We start from the raw sequence: 19,353 nt of genomic DNA, 5'->3' as shown, positions 1-19,353 counted from the left end.
CATCACCAGAGGAGTACCACAGAGGGAGGGAAGAGGGGATTGATGCTATTATGGTACTTAATCGCCGATTTCTCAACCCATCCGCGAAACTTTTTATGTCCTGTTTTTCATTTAAAGTCTTCAATACACTAAAACTGGTTTCACTCCATTCGGATTGAGAGATCGTCAATTCTACAAATAAACCTGAAATTTATTTCCGATACTCATCTATAGAAAGATCGTTTTGTCGCAAATTAAATAATTTATGCTGAAGTGCTGTTACTGATTTTTTGGGCAACACATGAATTTTCATTGCCTTACTTAAACTATCAACTGATTCATATTAATTTTCAAGTTTTAGTTTAGCCATTTGTGACAACCGACTTTTCAAAACAAAGTTTACTAATTTATTTTGACCTTCCTGGTCGAGCTCGGATTGATAATACTCTACACCGTCAATAAGCTGTTTTGTACTAGCCTCGTCATCTTTCAAAACTGGTAATAAGTTCAATGCAACCTTGAGGTCAAACTTAGCCATGTTTTATAATTTCTTCCACTGTAGCTGATTTTTTTCCTCCACCAGCACTGTTTGGTTTTATAAAGATTTCCTCGTTGTTCACCTTAGATTGGCACATGATGATGATTTTCTTTGCATATAATAATATTCGTAACTACACGACTTTTACACAGATTAACACAGTCCGGACTAAACGTAAACATGATTAACATGATCCCTGCTCAAATGGCAGGGTCGCCATATAAGGATGGGACTTAGGCACAATAAAACATCTGTAATGATGATCGAATACTGAGTGTATTTAGTCCATTACACATTATTATAAGCACGCACCCAAGCATACATATCTACTACATCACAATATTATAAATTTAAAGAATATATATCCGAAGATATGGCAATTGCGAGGCAATCGGAAATAGTTCAGGCGAAGGCCTTAAGTGCTTTCCAAAACATAGGGGTACATATATGCAAACTATCAGACCCTGGGCTGCTTTCTGTGCATTTCTTATTTCCAATCATATTTTATTAGTCCGACCTTGGGTAACTCAGGACCTCTTTCAGTGACGTTTATAATATTAATAGCATTATAAAGATAAAATAATGTTATTGTCTGCATATATATCAACCGACCTGAAGTGGAGTAGCGTGGTGAATTAATTTTGGAATCCATTTCCATTCAGTAAAGGGGTCTTATGCACGAAAAAGGATATAAAACAACTGTCAGCTTGAATTGAAGTTTATGAGCATGGACCCATAAAGAACATCAATTGCGTACTAAATGTGTGTTTAAATATGAAAAATGCATAAAGTTATAAGACATGCGTAAGGAATAGCTTTTTAGTAAACATAAATAAATAAATGAAATCTTTTATGGTTGTGAGTATGCCAGAGTAAATAACAGTTAATTCAGTTAAAAAAATTAAAACAAGATGAGCGAAACCTTATTTTCAAAAATAATTTGTTTTTGATTTTTTTTTCTCATAGCATATAGAAAAGTTTGACTTGAAAACAATCAAAGGTTGTGCTTTCACACGTAAATCTTCAGCCTAAAAGAGATGGAAATGGTTTTCCATAAATATTCTATCGCTTCAAATGTGCTTTTATCTTAAAATATACCCTCGGAATTCAGACAAATTGCACGCACGGGACGATACTACAAATATACTATGCTGCAAACACAAAATACTATACTACAAATTTCAACTTAGATCTTATTACCATTACAGGAAGGCTTACAATTCAAGCGTATGATATAAGGGTTATTGTCATTCTTAAAACAAAATAGGACCGTCACTGAACAACTGATATAAACCCTTTTTATCAGTTTTCATCAATGTTTTATTTTTGTCCGAATTGATGTTTATAATTCAAAATTGAAATTGTTCATGTGTAAAGCTTTGGTAGCTATATAATGTTATATATTAATACATGTAGCAATAAAAGCGTGAGAGCTAATCGGTAGAAATAAAATAACAAACCATTTTAATATTGAATAACTCAAAGAACTTTATCGCTCGCAAGCTTCCAAATTTAAAATCGTCGAGAAATGTTTTAACAAGATCGGATCCTTTACCTCTATGTGTCCGTCCCGGAATAATTTATAGCGCAGTCTATGTAGAAGACATTTCAATTGTAAGTTCGACTTGTGCAAGATAAGAGCTCAATACACCTGAGCTCACTAGTTACCCTAACGACGAATAATTTGGGAAAAGTTTCACCAACAATTCCAAATGGATGATAAATTGGCCCACCTTAGTTCTCCAGTTTTTCGTATTTCCGTTATTATGAATAAGTTGGAGTAATTATGCGAAATGAGACTCTCTTGTACATCATAGTTTAAATCAATCAAGTAAAATTTAAGTTGGCTTAACGACTTTGTACTAAATAATATTATTTGTTTCGTAGAAAATGTCGAGTGCATCGCGATTGGCAATTGTTGGCGTATTGCTGACACTGGTGGCTGCTGCTGCTGGGATCAAATGTTGGCAATGTGGCCAATACAGCGACGGAGTTGGCTCCATAACACCCTGCAATAACCGGAGTGCAGCAAAACTTAATCAATGTCCACCAGACGCAAAATATTGTATCGTAAGTATTTTATAAATTATAATATACACAAAACAAGCTATTGATCAATTGTATATATATATATAGGGTTGCATAATTGATATATATATATTACTGCTACTATTTCTTTTATTTAGTCCACAAAATTTACATACATTTATACAACCAACAATAACAATTTTTTGAGACATTACATGTATATAAGAGGATTAATAATGTTAAAATTACTTGATAACTAACCTACAACGTAACCTGTTATTTTCGCTGGAAAAACGCGTTACGCGTTTCCCCCACGGGAATAGTGGGGCGGTATGTGGGGCTCGCTAGTGTCCAAGGCGCCGAGTGTACCCCGAACATCGGAATACCCACAAAAAAACCAGCGGTACCCTTTCCGTCTTAACGAGGAGCGCCACGGGATCTATTGCGTATTCTACCGTGACGGTCTGAGCCTACAACGTAACCTCTGCTAACTTTTAAACAGAAATATTTTAAAATGTATTTATTGTAAAATTGTTGTAGTTTGTAAGCAAGTTAAATTTCAATATATCCATACAATTAGGAGAGTATTATGTGTGTGAAAGAAAAAATTATTACACGAACTACACTTTCGTAAAGTTACTTTTGATATCCTTATTTCGCTGTTAATATAATATAGTTATATTGAAAATGGTAACGGAATATGCGAACATGCAATTAAACAAAATTAATCTCATTTCATTATTTCCGTATTTGGTAATCTGACAGCTACTAACATACAAACATTATTAAGTAATATATTATATATAACTAAAACCAAAATAGGGTTGCACAATTGATATAAACGTGTATTGAATTAATAGCTAACAAGACAGTAAGTAAATTAGAACTATTTAGAACTTAACGAATGAGTGAGTGCTTTTTTATCTTAATCATAATATTTTATTTGCATGAAATGTAAATTTAAAGATGTTATGATTTCTTTATAAGTATCTAATACATTTCGCCAACGATAGGCAAGCAAATGTATTTGTTAACAAGTAATTATTTTAAAATTAACAAGTAATATTAAATACAGATCACACCAATTTATTAAAATAATTATATTATAATGTCCTTCAGACCGATTTCGGCTATGGCGGCTACACAGGAGATATTATAGTGAACAAGTGTGTGCGCAAACACAGGTGCACTCTCTATTCCCTAATTCTCATAACCCAATGGGACGGCAATCCGACACGACGGAAAGAGTGCAGGTGCAGGACCAACGGCTTTAGGTGCTTTCCGAGGCACAGGAGTGTATACACTTCCAACTTCCAGACTCCGGGCTGCTACTGAGAATTTTCTGTCTGAAAAACCCAATAACTTTTTATTGGCCTGACTTGGGAATTAAGCCCAGGGCCTCCGTGTCTGCGGCCTTACATCAGGCCACTAGACCAACGAGGCAGGTAATATATTGTGCGATATTACCAATAAATGGTTAATAAAATTTTATTAAAAATAATTACACAGCAGATTAACTAATGTAATTACTGGAGATACTCGTAATTACAATATATATCCTTAATTGAGTATACAATAGTCTAAATGAACCACAAACGGCCTTTTGTTATCACAAGTACATAATAGCCTAACGAAATTATCCCATCACATTTACCACTACTAAAGATAAAACATCAACACTGAACGTAAAAACATTTACCCAGACCCTAATTTGTAGTAATATTGAGCGTATTAACGCGTTGACTTAATCTTAATAGCAACATAGCGCGGCCATTTTGTAAAGGGTCGAACGCTATGAAATGGCAGACGTTATTTTTTGCGCGGAAATTAGAATTTTACGCGCTCTCTGTTCTTAATCAGTATTTTACTTATGAAATTTTAGGGACTATGAAATTCGGCTTTAATCAAAAAGTTTGTAAAGAATTTTCATTCTTGAGTAATGTTTAAGGGCAACATTTTGTTTTGAATTGTCTTAGGGTCTTAAAGAAAAACTCTGAGATAATCTCACTTATGCCTTAGCATCCTCTTCTTGATACCGTTTATAGCTTATCACCACGCTCTTCTAGTGTTTGTAGATGTAATGTAATGTGGTAGATTTTCATTCAACACGCGTAGCTTTCTCTTAAGATGAATCCATATATTATTAAAAGTATGTTTGTTTATTTTTGGTCGTTACGATTTCACGTCTCGTGATGAAATTTTTGATACACGTTGTCAGTGGTAAAGACACCAGACTCGCCTTGCCCCTCACACGTAGACAAAGCTGCAGGTAGGAATATAATTAGTTATAAACGAAAATTAAGGCTGTCTTGGCATGTGTTCTAATCACTGGAACATTATTCTTATTCTTCTCGGACTTATGTGATAATGTTATGTAGCAGGAAATATTTTTTACATGTACATAAATATTACAATTCTATAAAGTCGTAGTATAGAAGTTCTAAGTTTTATTGTCAATAATTAAATTCTGAATATGATAATGAAGGAGATGGTAGGATTGTTACTGTATACATCCAGACACTCACATCAGATAATCTCTGAAGTGGCGCTAACAGAAAATTAGCAAAATCATACATAACAATTCCAACTACCATGACTTACCATTCGAAATAGAATCAAAGATTCTGCATTTATTTAAAGATTTACAGACTAAAAGTGATTTTAGGTGGAAATGGTTCTCCATAAATATTCTATGAGTTCAGTGTCTTGAAATATATCCTCGGAATTGAGACAAGTTTCACGCTCGGGATATATATTTTAACTTAGTTCTTAGAACCATTACAGAAAGATTTATAAATTGAACATATTTCATGAAGATTGCAGACTTTTGAAACAACATAAACTATAGTCTCTTGTGAGATTTTTTATCACTTTTCATCAATTTTATAATTGAGAGACTTCCTCGTGAATGCAACAGCTTATACCTGGTGGAACCTGGCTTAAACTACTGGGTCAGGCTAAAAAAATATCTGTTTTTTTCTGTGTGGAGGTCCTCAGAGGCTCGAAGATGATAAGTTGGCTGTATGTACTCCTAGATCTAGGTTAAGCCATTTTTCCTGCCAATTGAATCTTGTCGATTCTTGTCCTTTTTCTGAACTATGATTATGAGATTCAGGGAACAGAAATTGCGTTGCAGCGCATACTCGTATACTATAAGCTATCCTGTATAGTTAGGAACAGTATCAGAGGTGCCAACTAATTTTAATCCGCCAACACATCACAATTCTATAACAGCTTCTAAGATATTATCAAAATAATATTATATTATATTTATGTAAGGAAATTTCAATTACATAAAAAAATGCTTAACATGGAAAAGAGATCAGAAAAATGCCCGAAGGTAGAAAGAATTGAGGTAATTTTATGTTCATGTTTTGAGGAAAAAGAAAGTACAGCATTTGAATCCGTCTGCTATATGTGACGTATTATTTTAATTGAAATGTATTTTAAATTTTTTATTTTTAATGACTAGGTTCCACCTGCGGCGTCCGCGTGTAAGGGGAGGGAAGGTGTAATTTCTCCTAACTTCGTACGTTCGCACTTTTTTTATTGTACCTGGCGAATCAGTATAATTGCACTGTATTGATCTACTATTGTGATAATTATAACGTTATTAAGAAATATGAGTATCTGTCTATGAACGTCCTATAAAAGTCTAAGGAGAAGGAGGGCATGTGTACGTATAAGTTTTTTTTATAGAATAGGACGGCGGACGAGAATTTGGGCCACCTGATGGTAAGTGGTCACCAAACGCCCTTGGACATTGGCATTGGAAGAAATGTCAACCATCGCTCACATAGCCAATGCGCCACCAACCTTGGGAACTAAGATGTTATGTCCCTTGTGCCAGTAATTACACTGGCTCACTCACCCTTCAAACCGGAACACAACAATATCAAGTACTACTGTTTTGCGGTAGAATATCTGATGAGTGGGTGGTACCTACCCAGACGAGCTTGCACAAAGCCCTACCACCAGTAATATGTATGTAACAATTTTATATATTCTTAATCTTATTTGAATAAAACGCAGTTGTTGTCTGGTATTCGTGAGTTTCATTCGATACCCTCGGCGCCACACCGTACAATGTATTAATCCGGCTCATTCCTCGCGATATTTTATCATTATTGACAAATAAATACAAAATGCTTGCATCCTGTAGAACACGAATATATATTTTATTATTAATTATATATTTTATTTTTGTTTATTATTTTTATGTATATACCACCTCATTTATCAATTACAGTTTTGCGAACGAAATAAATAATTACAATATCATATTATGCTCACTGTAACATACTTATAACATGATCTGATTGTTAGGGTTTGAAAGATCAGTCTTCGGTTGACGTTCACGTGTTCTACGTAGCCATCTCGGCTGTAATATCGTTTTTCGCTAAACTCAATTTACTGCGTCCATAAGAGGTGCAGCACTATCGAATCGAAAGTTATAAAAAAATTTGATCGTAGTTACCCAAATATTATGTATTAAATTTATAAAGTACATTTACAAAAGTTTAAATTATCTATCGTTTTACAGACCTCGTGTGTATTATAATGCATATCGTGAATTTATACAATTAAATCTTATCAGCGCAGTCACGAATGAAAGACTGCTATCTATATACATTGCATGTAACGGATATCGTAAGCAGATATCGTATCGTATCGTATCAGCCTTTTGCAGTCCACTGCTGGACGAAAGCCTCCCCCATAGAACGCCAACCATCCCGATCTTGGGCAGTCCGCATCCATCCTGCGAATCATCCGAACCTGCCACCTTTTTTAAATCGTCGGCCCATCTTGTCACAGGGCGTCCTACACTACGTTTGCCTAAGCGTGGTCTCCACTCTAACACGTGTCGGCTCCATCGGCCATCAATGCGCCTGGAGACATGACCAGCCCACTTCCACTTCAGCGAGCTGATTCTACGCGCGATGTAGGTGACTTTAGTTCTCTGGTGAATGTCCTCATTTCGGATTCTATCTGCCAGAGAAACCCCAAGCATTGCACGTTCCATTGCTCGCTGAGCGACCCTATATTTGTGGACCAGTTCTACGGTAAGTGTCCACGCTTCGGCACCGTAAGTCATTACAGGTAGGACGCACTGATTGAAGACCCTGGTCTTAAGCGACTGTGGGATCGACGATTCAAAAATATGACGTAACCTCCCGAATGCCGCCCAGCCCAAACGTATACTTCTTTTAGCCTCCTTTTCAAAGTTGTGCCAGCCAAGTTGTATAGTTTGGCCCAGGTAGATATATTCCTGCACAACTTCAAGTGGAGTGCCATTTACGACCACTGGTCTCGGGGATACATGACGGTTTGCCATAATTTTGGTCTTTTCAATGTTCATCCCGAGACCTACTTGTCTTGAAGAATCGCTCAGGCTGTTTAGCATCTCTTCCAAATCCTCTTTTTTTTATAGAATAGGAAGGTGGACGAGCATATGGGCCACCTGATCGTAAGTGGTCACCAAACGCCCTTAGACATTTGCATTGTAAGAAATGTTAACCATCGCATACATCACCAATGCGCCACCAACCTTGGGAACTAAGATGTTATGTCCCTTGTGCCTGTAATTACACTGGCTCGCTCACCCTTCAAACTGGAACACAACTATACCAAGTACTGCTGTTTTGCGGTAGAATATTTGATGAGTGGGTGATACCTACCCAGACGAGCTTGCATGTAGCTCAAGCAACAGTGTAATTGTGCTTATATTTTGTCTCATACATCGTGAAAATTATTTCGGATTCGTAATTCGGATGCAATCACCAACTAATGATTCGAATGGAGGAAGCTATAAGCAATCTTTTGTTTGAGAGGCCCAGCAGTGGGATATTAATGGTTTATTTCTTCTAGCTATATTACTGTTCAGGTTATTTGAGGGTAATTATATTTATTAATAAGCGTTTTATAAGTGGTAAGAGATTTTAAATTAGTCAGAATGTGACGTACTCAATTAACTTAAGCACAAATTATTTTTTGCTTGCTCATATAACACCTTCATAAAAGCGCACTTAAACTCATTATCAGCTTATAAATATGGATAAAAGTACCGCTGCAGTACAAATAAGTATTCTTGATTATATTTAAATACTATACTGAAAACACGAAACACTTTCTATAATAATATTATGAATACGAAAGTAACTGTTTGTATGTTTGTGAAATAATAAACAAAGATATGTAAATAAATGTAAGCAATTTTGAATCGTAAGTTCAGATGATAAATTCTATTTTAAGTTATTACTAGTTCTGATATCTTCTTCGGCTAACGAGAAGTACGTTCTTAATTTTCCACTTGTAACGCAGGAAATCTTCGAAAGATACCTGACTTCTAGTGGTACCGTGTTATCTAGATTTTTATCCACTAAAATCCTCGGAACGCTCGTACAACGCGTTCCGTACTGTGTGGCTCAGCGGAACTCTTCTCAGAAGTAAATTATCCACAACACAACGAGGCAGGATGATCATATATGGTTTTCTTATATTAGTCTCAAGATATGACAAATAGTTTCGGAGTTACATACAAACAAATAAACATACATATAAATAAGTAGATCATGCGCAATATTCCAATAATAATTAAACTCATTTTGTTTCTTTTTTCTCTTTAAAAGCTTTCTTATTAATGCTGGAAATGAGAAAAACTATAAATAGAAATAATTAATTGAGGTAAAAGTCCATTAGAATTTTAATTACGATTAATATTGTGGTCCAGATGTTTCATTTTAACATCAATTAGTTTGTCTCGTCTTTGTGAAAATTTTATAATATTTTTGTTACAAAAATATAGAAAACACCGGCATTCGTAGCAACAACTTCTTAAATTAGTTTTGAACAATTATTCAATACAACTTGCCAACTATTATGTGTATTGGTAACAAAATGACATACCTTTATGCAAATATTAAGTAACACAATGAATGGTTCAGGAATGAAGTAGTATCAATAATAAGTATTTTCACAGGCTCAATAATATTTTGTATTGACTGCCTCGTTGGTCTAGTGACTATATGTAAGGCCGGAGACTCCGGAGGTCCTGGGTTCAATTCCCAGGTCGGGCCAATAAAAAAGTTATTGGGTTTTTCTGTCAGAAAATTCTCAGTAGCAGCCCGGAGTATGAAAGTTGGAAGTGTGTACACTCTCTTGAGATTGGCTGCCGTGGCCGAAATCGGTCTGGAGGACATTATTATTAATATTTTGTATCATAGCTTTAAAACGAAATAGTAAAATGTAATAAGCACTGAGTCTACTTCACAAGGTCAATATTATTCAAATATGTAGAATATTATATAATACAATTTCACAAACATTTATGGTGATATTCTTGAATTTCAAGGCGACATGATCAACAGAACTATAAGTCATTTTATTTACTGCCTTCTAAATTTGGTTCGATGTTCCACCCCCTTCCTTCTCAAAGGTTTCGTCTCAAACTTTCAAGGGAAAACCATGGAAATACCCTTTGATAAATTGTAAGCCCGTAGGCTTAAGACAACCAAATAAATGACACGGTGTCTAAAACCGTACTACAGTTTATGTTATAAGTAAGTGGAGAATGACGATATGAGAAATATTTACCATTCCTTACATCGCCAATGCGCCACCAACTTTGGAAACTAAGATGTTATGTTCATTGTGCCTGTTACACTGGCTTAATCACCCTTCAAAACGTAACGCAAAAATACTAAGTATTGCTGTTTAGCGGAATATCTGATAAGTGAGTAGTCCTATCGACGGGCTTGCATAAAGCCCGCCACCTAATATTTAGATTTGTGTATTTACCTACTTTAATTTTTAATATATTTATGAATAATTTTTTCATCATCATCATCATCATCACCCTTTTCGCGTCCACTGCTGGACATAGGTCTCTCCAATTGCACGCCACTGAGCTCGATTTTCAGCTCTTAACCTCCAACCGCTGCCAGCCACCTTGCATATATCGTCACTCTACCTAGCTGGAGGGCGTCCTACGCTACGTTTGTAAATATTTTTTTCACCTCTTGGTATTGTCAGCGTCACAGGGCACAACAATACAAGTATTGTTGTGTTTCGATTTGAAGGGCGATGAGTGAAGCAACTTCACGCTGAAGGGACATAACATGTATCCAAGGTTGGCGGAGCATTGGCGATCGAACGGATAGTTAGTATTTCTTACAGCACCAATGTCTATGGGCGATCGTGACCAATTACCATCAGATGGCCGAATTTTCCGTCCACCTACCTATATTATAAAAAATACATATTTTATATAAAGAATAATTATATAATTTAAAAATACCACATTAAATTTAAAAGGTCAGGGCATTGTTCGATCAATGTAAAAAGAAACGTATGGTAAACAACCTATTTATCTTGGTATCATTCCGATTGCTGGCAGTTAAAATATAAAAAGGCTTTTTAATCGAGTCGGGTTACAGGAAGTATTGGGGTTGAAGGTATTTATTCGATGGAAAGCCGTGAAGAGAACTAATTAATTTCTTTTATACATTTGGTGAACCGTTTCCCGCAACTTTAAATGACATATTCAGTTGAATAGCGTAGGAAAATTGATGATTGGAATTAACGAATATTAACAATTCAATGAAAAACAGTGAATTATTTAAACAGAATTAGTTAATTAATTAAACAAAATTAATAAATTAATTTGTCCATTATTTTAAAATCATCATTTCAAACAAACAAACAAAAGCGCACAGTCGCATACACTCACACACTGACACATACACAAACATATGCATGAACGCATGTATACATTAATAATTTTATATGAATCTGTTGGATTACCAAATATATAAATAAATAATTTTTGGATTAAACTTTACACTTTGACGACATAGTGCCCTCTTAACTGATTACGGCCACGGCGGCCAATCGAGGGACGCTAACCATGTGCAAGAGATATTATATGCGCAAGTTGGTCTAGTGACTGGAACCGGTTCAAATCCTGGAATTTAAAAAGTTATTCGGTTTTTGCCAAGATATTTTCAGTAGCAGCCTGGAAACAGGAAATTGGCATTGGTTACATTCCTATACCTCGTATAGCACGTAAAGCTTCATTTAATCTCTTTCCGGACTTGTCAGATTTCCTCTCTCATTATGAGATTGAGAGAATAAGGTGTTTACTTATGTTTGTTACATACTTGGATCGAACCCATGATCTCAGAGCCTGCTATCTTAAACTATTCTAACGACGCAGTCTATCACATTATAAATAATACGATCATATTGGCAACATCACAATAAATAAGACAACGATGTTGTCAACATAGTCGCAGCTTATTTTATATGTGTACATTATTAATATTATTGTGAACGTTGCTTGCGACTAAAGTCGAAATGAATAATTTATGATTTCGCTCCGAGTAATGAATGTCTTCATATCACATCGTATGTAACGAGATTCCGTTTTGGTTTTGACTAAGATGCGGTTAGGGAAATGAAATTCTAAATTAAACATTTGTATTTAAAATGTAATATAAATGAATGAATTAATTAAAGTATTTAATATATATAACACAAAATTATTTATATTAACTTAGTTAGATACATATTAATATATCCTTAGAGACTGGTATCTAAAAGGTAGATCCTGTACATATATCATTATGTATTATTAATAATGATAATAATATCCTGGGTCATTTTTCACGGCCATCTGATCCCAAATTAAGCTTGTATAAAGCTTGTGCTATGGAAACCAGACAACTGATAAACTACATATACTACTTTGCTTTTGTAAATACATACTTATATAGAAAATTACACCCAGACTCAGGGCAAACAGACATCTTCATGCACACAAATATCTTTCCTGGGTGGGAATCGAACCCACAACCTTCGGCGTGAAAAGCAAACATTCTCCAACCACGCCAACCGGCTCGTCATATTACTAACTTTCCTTTGGGCTTTCGTCCGTAATAATGGTAGAAAGAAGTGTGGGAAAAGAAAAACCTATTTCTTGGGAGTCAAGCTTGCTCCATACCAAGTTTCATTAAATTCGGTTCAGTGGTGAAAGCGTAACATACAGACAGAGTTACTCTCTCATTTTTTATATTAGTAAATGTTTTATATACAAATAATAAATGAAATATAAAAATTAATTGAATTATAAAATACATTCAAATCATATGTTACACATTATCAAATAAAGTTTATTACTCATTACAATATTAATTATATATTATAGAGGCCGAGATGGCCTAGTGGTTAGAACGCGTGAATCTTAACCGATGATCGTGGGTTCAAATCCGGGCAAGCACCACTGAATTTTCATGTGCTTAATTTGTGTTTATAATTCAACTCGTGCTTGATGGTGGCCACGTGTTTTATATTTATAACTCATCAAAGGAATTTGCCACACTTGCTTTCGTGGCGTAGCAGCGTAGAGGAAGCCCTTTACAAGAGATGGGGTGTTTGCCTTTTTACTTTACTTTTACTTTAAATCATCTGCTGAGTGTGTCTTGTATATTTAAAAGTAAACGCGATATTGGTTACTCACGATAACACTTGCCAATAGAATTTCACTAGTCAAATAACTGTAGTATCATTTTTTATCACCGTTTGGTACGATACACACTTAATCGGAATTAATCGCAGTTTAAAATATTAAATTTAATATGATTACCGAAATTAACATTATTATTTTATACAAATAATAATTCTTACGGGTTTTTTCATGTGTATTATATTCATATGTGCACAATTAGTTATATAAGCAGTTTTTAATTATTAATTCTATTATTATCCCGAGTTTTATTAAAACCAATCACAATTGTGCGAATTATTTTTAAGTATTTTCATGTGGGTTACCCATCCAAAATAACATTCAGCTCCACTCTATCTCACTGCAGCTACACCCATTACAATAATGAGTAATAATAATACGTGTAGAAATATACCATATCATGAAACTGGATTACTGGTGCTAGAGCTTTGTGCAACCTCGTCTGGGTACCACCCATTCATCAGATAATCTACTGCAAAACAGCAGTACTTCGTATTGTTGTGTTGCGGTTTGAAGAGTGAGTGAGCCAGTGTTATTACAGACACAAGGGACATAACATCTTAGTTCGAAAGGTTGGTGGCGCATTGGTGATGTAAGCGATGGTTAACATTTCTTACAATGCCAATGTCTATGGGCGTTAGTGACCACTTACCATCAGGTGGCCCATATGCTCGTCCGTCTTCCTATTCTATATAAAAAAAAAGAAAATAACATTTATTATAACGGTGTAATGACACATCAATCTGAACCGATTTTGTATATCTCTTCCCTTAGTGCAAAATACACAAGAGCTGTCGTATTTATCTTTAAAGCTTTTCGTTCGGTAAACGGTTCCAGGATTTGTTTCCGATTTTATTGTCAGAATTTTTAGTTTGCGTCGAAAAATACGTACAATGTTAACGCGGACGGTGATTATATTGACTTTAAAAATCAACAAACAAACAATTTAATGTATGTATTTTTTTTAAATAAATTTTAGGTGAACTGACAAATAAGCCACTTGGTGGTAAGTGGCAATCGCTCATAGACATTGTATTGTAAGAAATATTAACCGTTCTTTACATCGAAAATGCGCCAAAAACCTCGGGAACTAAGACCTTATATCCCTTGTACCTCTAGTTACTCTGTTTACTAGAAACTTAAATTAAACAAATAATTTTAGAGAAACTATAAAAAAATCTGAAAATCGAACATGAAAACATTCAAATTAAGATAAAATATCAAATTACATTAAAAGCCTTCACAAATAACAATCAACCTTTAAAATGAAATACCGCAACCAAATTCCAATTGTTTTTACTCTGGTGCGATTCGGTTATCATATTCCAATTTTTTTTATTGAATATCGAATATTGACTTAATGATGACGAGCCAATCGGAGATCAGCGATCGAAAAATAGTATTCGTATGACATTATAATGTCAGATAGGGAAAACAGTTTGATTTAAATTACGATCTTGGTATTAAAAAAATTAATACCTTTGTCAAATAATAAAACATTATTTTGATGGATGAAACTCTTTAAACGGGAAAATCGCCTAACAATATAAGTATCATTTAATTCAGCAATATTACACGAGAGCTCCGTCTGCTCCGAAAGCCCAAACACGAATGAACCTATCTAATATATAATTATCGGGCAACACAAGCACTTAGTTCTCTTGGTTTGACTTTTTTTAATTAATTAATTAAAATAAAAAATATTTGACGGTAACTTTAAGTGAAGTAATCTGGCAACATTGTGACGTAAATAGAATTATTACTCAATAATTTACAGATAAATTAAATTTTATATTTACCAATGAAGAAATTTCATACTCGTGTTAAAAACCATTCATAAATAAACACGATGTTGATGAAGATGTCCTCGTGACCGATTTCGGCCACAGCGGCCAATCTCAAGAGAGATTAGCCAAACATTCAGGACATATTATAGCGCAAACAATGATGATCTCTTTATTTCCTAATTCACAAAATATATAAATATAAATCACGATAAGCCGGACTCGATTAAATATTATATAAACACAATAATGGAGTTAGTATTTGTTGATCTTTATGCGGGATGCTTCGTTGGTCTAGTGGCTTCATGTAAGGCCGCAGACCCGAAGGTCCTGGGTTCAATTCCCAGGTCGGGCCAATAAAAAGTTATTGGGTTTTTCTGTTAGAAATTTCTCAGTGGCAGTCTGGAGTCTGGAAGTTGGAAGTGTGTACACTCCCGTGCCTCGGAAAGCACGTAAAGCCGTTGGTCCTGCGCCTGAACTCTTTCCGGTCGTGTCGGATTGCCGTCCCATCGGATTATGAGAGTTAGGGAATAGAGAGTGCACCTGTGTTTGCGCCCACACTTGTGCACTATAATAACTCCTGCGTATTTGGCTAATCTCTCTTGAGATTGGCCGCCGTGGCCGAAGTCGGTCTGGAGGACAGTAGTAGTAGTATATATATATATATTATATACTCGTGTAATAATTATGTATACTTAACTCACATTCAAACCCAGGAAACTAGGACGTTACATATATTTACACTGGCTTATTAACCATTCAAACTGAAAAATCCCGCTAAGTTTCTTTCACCAGTTATTCTCAAGTAAACGTATTTTCTTTTGCGATCCGGTAGTTTTTATAGTAACTTACAATAAGTAAGTGTAATGCTTTTACATTGGAGCTAATATATGGACAACATAACAATGTTTGGCGGTAGAATGGGTACTACTCAGACTGCACAAAGCCCTACCAAATAGTAAGAAAAAGTTAGTGTAATAATTGTGTATTTAGTTACTTATCGTACAATGTTATTGTCTCATTAATTCTCTTCGCACTGTGGTATGTCCCGAACGTCATAGCCAATTACTCGCCAGCACTGTGATTGACATTCATTTGTGTTAAACATTAATGATTGCAAAGTGCATTACATATCGTACAATGGACGAATGGACTACAATATCATTCGGTCTTTCATTCATTTACATACAGCCGTATTTGTAATGGAACTTTCTTACTAATTGATTATACTTGGAATAAAAGGTTTTAGTTCATTGTTGTTAGTTCACTTATATATATATATATATATGTGATATGAATTAAAATGTGATTGAATTTAGTGTAAGAAAAATTTGATATAACAAGGCGAAGGATCAGGGCCGTCTTTAACCTATTTAATACCCTGGACATATTAGGACATTCCCCCTCCCCCTATGACCGTGACATTGAAATATTTTTAGTTTTGAGTATCGGTTATCGTTTAGTGTTCTGGCATGGACTAGGGACTCAGAGCGCCCAGTGGGAAAGAGGGGCCTGGGACGGATAACTGGGCCACCTAATTGTAAATGGTCACCACCGCACATAGACATTTACGCTTACGCTAAGCTGTAAAAATATCACCAATGCGCCACCAATCTTGATAACTAAGATGTTATGTCCCTCGTATCTATAGCACATCGCTGTAGCACTAACTAATAACTCAACAGGGAATACACACTTATATATTATACAGTAAAGTAATACAGTAACAGCCTGTTAATGTCCCACTGCTGGGCTAAGGCCTCCTCTCCCTTTTGAGGAGAAGGTTTGGAGCTTATTCCACCACGCTGCTCCAATGCGGGTTGGTAGAATACACATGTGGCAGAATTTCAATGAAATTAGACACATGCAGGTTTCCTCACGATGTTTTCCTTCACCGTTAAGCACGAGATGAATTATAAACACAAATTAAGCACATGAAAATTCAGTGGTGCTTGCCCGGGTTTGAACCCACGATCATCGGTTAAGATTCACGCGTTCTTACCACTAGGCCATCTCGTCCATACTAGTCCATCTCGTCCATATATTATAGTCGATATATATTGAGAAATCTTGAATAGTAATATGATACGCTCGTCAGCGTTAGGGACAAGGCTTGATTTTTCACGGGAAATCGCAATCCAGATTAGGCAGACAAAAAATAATCAGTTATGTCACCTGTTTACTTCCTTCCTTAGGAAGGATCCTAAAATATTATCGACATTTTTTCGCTCTACTTCTCGAAAGTGCAAATGACGCCAAGATATAATAAGTAGGTTTAGAAGTTATTATCCCATTACCTAAATTTTCTTCCAAGCTGCCGTCTTTCGTAATTTGTAAAATGGCTCCAGTAATGTATGTGCCTAGTCTCCAGAACGTGTCTGGACTAAGATTTTAAAACGCGATAAGAAATAAAACCTCAGGGCTTGTTTGTTGAATTTATAATATTATAACCGTTATATAAGCTTATGAATAACTTGTTATTTTTTTATGTCATAAAAATTTTAGACGCGGTAGTCTTGTGTGCCTATGTTACCTAATTTCACAAAAAATAACAGCCATTGCATATCTCAATGCTGGTCAAAAGCCTGTTCTTCTCTTGAGAAGTATATGAACTTATTCCATCACGTTGCTCTAAATACATGTGGTAGAATTTCATACGACATATGTAATTATCCGCATTATGCTCTTCGTCTTCCGATCACGGAATCACGAACAAAAATCGAGCAAATTAAAATTCAATGTTGTCCAGCTTTCGGTTAAGTTTCACCTGCTCTAATGATTGAGCTTATCTTGGCTCTAAGATATAATAATAATAAATTATAATAAAATTACATTTCATCTTTCATAAAATTCTAAAATCACTTCATTTTAAACTACTCGTGTGGAAAATTCTTAAAGTAAAATATGACTGTTAAAGAAACTTGATGCAAACGGAACTGCGGTCTTTGTGTCTCATATAACACAATGTAACTGTTTAAGTGGGAAAGGGACAAAAGACGGATTACTGTCAAACCCCTTAAGCGGAGTTAACCCTTTGTCGTCTAATCGTATTAACACGGAAAATATAGACGCGGAACGTATATGATGGGATTATTCGATATACGTCCAGATATTATACCAAACTCGTCTTACATTTCGATAAATGCATCAAGGCTTGAATATAAGCTCATTAAAAATATTATATGTTTTATTGTAACACGCGATGCTATTCAAATATGATATTAGGTTACCTTATAAGATTCGGAGGTCATAGTTTAATCGGTTTAAACTCAATAGTAAACGTAAAGTGATAGCCTTAAATATCCTACTGATGAGCTAAGGCCCTTCTCCCTTTTAGGAGAAGGCTTAGAACTTGTATTACTACACAGGACCAATATTGGTTGGTAGATTTTCATTTGATAAGTTTTGTTTTCGCCAAAATGTTTTCATTCAACGATTTTGCTTTTTTATAGAATAGGTTAGCAGACGCCATATGGGTGGCCCATATGCTGATAGTATGGCCACCAACGCTCACAGACATTGGCATTGTAGGAAATGTTAATCATCGCTAACATCACCAATGAGCCACTTATAGTAGGAACTAAGATGTTATGTCCCTTGTGCCTGTAATTATCATGATAATTATACTATTTATTGTATGTATTTATATTATATACTTGTAATTTTAGTATGTATTGATCATATAATTTAATTATTCATATGTAATATGTATATATATTTTATTTATATTTACATTTATTTATTAGTTTATTTTAGTTATATATTAATGTTATTTTATTTATTATTACAGCACCACCTACCTCATATCCCATGAGTTATTCCTCTCGCCGTTGGTTGCCTGGAAGAGATCGCTATGTAGATCACCAAAGTTGTATGTTTCTTTTATTGAGGCTGTATTCATGTTTTGTATTTTTTTTTTCTCTTTTGGTGTACAATAAAGGATAATTATTTATTGTGTCCGGTTTCGTATTTACGACCTTCGGTTAAAACTCACGTGTTCTAACCACAGGGCCAACTCGTAATAATAATATATCACAATACATAAAAGCAAGAGACGCTACAATACGTCTGACGACAATGAAATGAAATTACGTCAAGATTTCAACTTTTTCAATTATAACTTCACTGACGGGATATTGGTGATCAGATTTGAACATTGTTATTCTTGGGTGTGAGACTTAAAATAGATTTTTTGAAAGGACAAGAGATAATTGAAATGGTCTAAAATATTTGGTTGATTGACTCTAATTTGGTTTAAGTGATTGTTGTTTTAAAAAGTTTATGAGTTAAAGTTTAAATAATATTACTATTATTTCCTTTGGATTACCATTTATTTAATATATTGAAACAATACGTAGTTGGCATAGTGAGTCAGCTGAATTAGTTTTATTCACAAAATAATAATAAGTAATAATATTATAATAATAATAATAATAATGGTAAGCAACTTACACTAACTTAAAACTAAGTATTTTTTTCTTGTATTCACGATGTTTTCCTTC

At 34.7% G+C, this 19,353-nt stretch overlaps 1 protein-coding gene across 1 annotated transcript in view; it reads left to right on the top strand.

The window, feature by feature from the left end:
- LOC126778322 (uncharacterized) overlaps window positions 1-19,353 on the top strand; it is a 104,139-nt gene that overhangs the window by 58,383 nt on the left and 26,403 nt on the right. Inside the window, exon 2 of the mRNA XM_050501829.1 lies at window positions 2,405-2,587. Coding sequence (XP_050357786.1) covers window positions 2,408-2,587 — 180 coding nt within the window. The 5' untranslated portion in view covers window positions 2,405-2,407. The remainder of the gene's footprint in view (window positions 1-2,404; window positions 2,588-19,353) is intronic.

The sequence above is a fragment of the Nymphalis io genome, chromosome 25, assembly GCF_905147045.1.
Source record: "Nymphalis io chromosome 25, ilAglIoxx1.1, whole genome shotgun sequence".
Taxonomy (NCBI): Eukaryota; Metazoa; Arthropoda; class Insecta; order Lepidoptera; family Nymphalidae; genus Nymphalis; species Nymphalis io.
This window is presented reverse-complemented; position numbering and strand designations above follow the sequence as displayed.